At 38.3% G+C, this 3,911-nt stretch overlaps 1 protein-coding gene across 1 annotated transcript; it reads left to right on the top strand.

Moving 5' to 3' along the window:
- Window positions 1-411: 411 nt before the first annotated feature.
- LOC140167538 (monocarboxylate transporter 12-like) lies at window positions 412-3,528 on the top strand. Its single transcript, XM_072190842.1, has 2 exons — window positions 412-790; window positions 3,359-3,528. The coding sequence occupies exons 1-2, from the start codon at window positions 412-414 to the stop codon at window positions 3,526-3,528; spliced, it is 549 nt and encodes a 182-aa protein (XP_072046943.1).
- Window positions 3,529-3,911: the final 383 nt, after the last annotated feature.

The raw sequence follows: 3,911 nt of genomic DNA, 5'->3' as shown, positions 1-3,911 counted from the left end.
CTTTACATTTATTCCGCCGTTATTAGAATATGTCGGAACCACGTTTGCTGCCTACAAATGGCGCAGGGTTCATCAGTACAACGACTGTGACTACCCTTAACAGCTTCCCATTGCACCTGGGTGGGGTGAGGCAAGCGTGACAAAGCGCCTTGCCCAAGGGCGCAACACGGTGGCGGGACGGGGACTCGAACCCACGCACGTCAATCAAGCTCTCAGATTATGAGTCCAAGGCCGTAACCACTGAAGCAAGATTCAAGAAAACTGCCAAAACGTCGCCTCTCTGTTGCTCAAAATGTTCAAAGACATTCCTCCGCATTTGTGAAGTCTTACACAACCGTTTTCTCTATCAGGTTTGTAATGATTTGCCTCGTGTACGCATTCTTAATGGGGTTAGGGTATTATTCATCCATTATGTTTTTCGTCTCCAATGCTGTTAATCTTGGCATGTCAAAGACGGACGCCGCGTTTCTATTCTCTATCGTTGGGATTAGTGGTGCAATAGGACGTCTGGGACACGGACCAATCCTTGACAAAAAGATCATGACTCCTTTTCAATTTGCAAGTCTCATGTTAGGTATCTCAGGTACATCGTGTCTTCTAGGATCTCTCGCCAGGTCCTATGCGGTATTTGTGGTATTTTCTGCGACGCTGGGGTTTTCAACGTCAACTAGTAATGTGGTTTACCCATTGATGGTGAGAGCAGTAGTTGGAGTGAACCACGTGAAGAAGATATTTGGAGTTGGGATTATCTTAGCACAGAGTGCTGCGCTTATTACATTACCGTTAATAGGTACGTATCGGAAGCACCTTTGTAGTTTTTTAGGTGCCATCATCTCATACATTCGCCCTGTCCTTCAGTTCTTTCGTTCGTTCGTTCGTTCGTAACAAACGCTGATTGCTTGTTTCATATTGTCTTGCGACTTGCCGTCCTGCTTGCCGCTAAGCGGAGTGACGCACGCGCATTCCATAAAAACGGATACAATCACATCGGCATTGTCTGATGCGCCTCGACTAGTAACAGACGATGTATCAACAGTCAAAGTCCCCGTGTATTGTATGCTGTGAATTCTCGCATATTCATTAGGGCCTAATGTTCGATTGTGCCGTGTCTAACAATGACGCTACACACAGAAAAATCGGACCTTCATTATGTAAAAAAATACCAAGCATAATGATGTTGTGTATAATTTCGACAATTTTTTACACAGGTTAAGTAAAATTTCATCAAAATGTTTTACCAGTTGTTATGTAATTTTAAAATGCACCTATTCGAAAGGCAAAACATACATTGGCCAGATATTTTGCCGAGTTTATGTATTTTTTACCTATTTCAGGTAAGAATATAGCGCCGACCGAAAGCAATCATGGCGGACACGACGTGTATGTGATCGTGCAGCGCATGCCTCCTGAAACATCATTCAAATAGGTAGGTTTCGAAGTCATAAGTTGGAACCAAACTGGAGATTCGTTCGATAAGCTCATGTATGGATATCTTTGAGACATTAAAAATGGCTATTTATGGGTTCATTTACTAGATTTATCAACATTGGAATTGACATTGCAGCGTACGTATTGCCGCGATCATGATTACGTGCTACGACATTCATTACAGTTACAGTACGATACTGTATACGTACTGTATACTGCGCCCGGACACTGCGTGTATACATGGTATAACAATGTGTGTGTTGAGATAGATAGCGATGTAATACGGTGTAGACGTGATAATGCATTGAAATGACTTTGGTAGGTAGTCCTACAGTACCAAATATGGGAATTAGGCTTGAAGCATTTCAGTGGCTTAGTGTATTATTATAGCATTGTATCGTACATGTAATACATGCGAGAGAGAAATGCTTTACAAATTGCATTGAACATTCACTCCCCGGCATTCACTAGATAGCGGGTTGAACTGATAAAAGGAAAACAAAAACAAAATAAAATATTTCATGCATGAAATTGTATTGTTGAACGAATCTGACAGTTGACCAAGATCTGATGACTTCAAATCTATCATGAATTATGTTTCAGAAGAAAGAAAGAGAGAAAGAAAGAAAGAAAGAAAGAAAGAAAGAAAGAAAAAAGAAAGAAAGAAAGAAAAAGAAAGAAAGAAAGAAAGAAAGCCCCAATCCTACCTAATAATGAAGTATTTTTTTGCTTAACTGGTATGGTTTTTTTACAAATTCAAGGTTGTGTGAAAAATACCTATTTGTTATGGGGTTCATATGCTACATAAATGTTATGTATGTTTTACAGAAGTTGTGTAAAAAATACATAACAATTATGTAGTAAAATACCTAATAGCCGAGGTAAAAAGATTCTACATAAAAGTTATGTAATATATAGTTAATCAAAACAGCTGAAAATAGTGCTCGATACTATTAGATAGTAGAGCGTGTAATAAAATACATAAAACAACGTAATTATGTTATATCAGCATGATTTATTACTCGGAGTTTCACGCCTAAAACGGCGATCATCAGATAAATAGCTGAACACTGAACTGTAACTCCAAAACAAAACAAATAAATTCACAGCGTTGAAAGCGTACGCGTCTTCACTAGAAAAGTATGACAGCGCGCGCTGGATACTTTTCTAGTGAAGACGCGTACGCTTTCAACGCTGTGAATTTATTTGTTTTGTTTTGGAGTGATATAACATAATTACGTTGTTTTATGTATTTTAAAAGTTATGTAAATATTTTACTTAATAGCCACAGTATTTTTTTACTTATCTGCTATGTTATTTTTACATAATTCATGGTTATGTAAAAAATACCTATTTGTTTGGGAGTTCATATGCTACCTAATGTTATGTATATTTTTTACATAACCTGTGTAAAAATTTTTCTGTGTGTAGCGTTGCGTGCCTACACGTATACGCGATAGAGCGTTGCGTGCCTTCGCGATTACGCGATAGACCGTAAAAATACGCAGTAAGTGCGTAGCAGTTTTGCCTGTCGCATTTCTTGGAACAAGCGGCCCTCATTATCGGGTGATGCGGAGACTTTGACTGCTTGTATGTACGCTGCTCCCCTTGTACGCGGTTATAGAGAAATACCATGAAAATACTCCATAAATGGGGTCACAAGTCAACTTTCATTACACACTGACCGACCTTCGTACTTGGCGACGGCGTAACCATATTGCTTCTCCTTTGTATACTACTCCAACACGTCTGGTTCCATTTAGGTGCAGGTTGGGACATGTCTAAACATTACAAATATGCCAAAAAATCAGGTTTGAAAAAAATTAACCAATTTCATATTATAAGGTTGTACATTTAATAAGGCTTTAATGGCGGCTTTTTTGATTTAGGAATGTTTTTATAAAAAAAACTGCCTTCTTCTTCTTTATAGGTTATTTGTATGATACAACCGGTGATTACGGAATGGCATTCTACATATCCGGCGGCGTCATGCTATTAAACAGTATCATCGCATTATTGGACCCATTATGGGTTACATGGGACAGAAGACGACATAGAACGCATGAACGTGATGGGTATGATGCTCAAGAATTGGGATGATTCCATTAAAACTTTAAAGTGATAGATTTGAGACGAAAGGTGATATCGGGATGCAGCCGGGCTATGTTGGCAGTAATTCAGTTATTTGGGAGGTATAGTTTTACTGTTTCTTACGCCAATGCTTACTGGTGCTCCATTGATTTCAAACTAAACATATAGATGATAGGTATGCTGTTTTCCTTGATTGTTGCAAACTTACTCGCAATAAATAAGTCAATTTTTAAGGTATCATGATTGATGAAATTTTGCATGGAAGAATCAAATTAATAAGTTATGTAAATTGTGTGCTAGAAACATTGGTGTTCTCAACAAAGTTTAACATTTTCTACCAGAGCATTCGATGTATCAATTATACTGTTCATTAGTACATCAACCGTATATAA

The sequence above is a fragment of the Amphiura filiformis genome, chromosome 13 (genome assembly GCF_039555335.1).
Source record: "Amphiura filiformis chromosome 13, Afil_fr2py, whole genome shotgun sequence".
Taxonomy (NCBI): domain Eukaryota; kingdom Metazoa; phylum Echinodermata; class Ophiuroidea; order Amphilepidida; family Amphiuridae; genus Amphiura; species Amphiura filiformis.
Note: the sequence above shows the minus strand (reverse complement) of the source record. Positions and strands in the feature narration are given on the sequence as shown.

Excerpts from the sequence above, each read along its gene's own strand:
- LOC140167538 (XM_072190842.1), top strand. The coding sequence starts at position 412 with ATGTTTTTCGTCTCCAATGCTGTTAATCTTGGCATGTCAAAGACGGAC. Across the intron at positions 791-3,358 it reads TATTACATTACCGTTAATAG|GTTATTTGTATGATACAACC; the intron begins GTACGTATCGGA and ends TCTTCTTTATAG.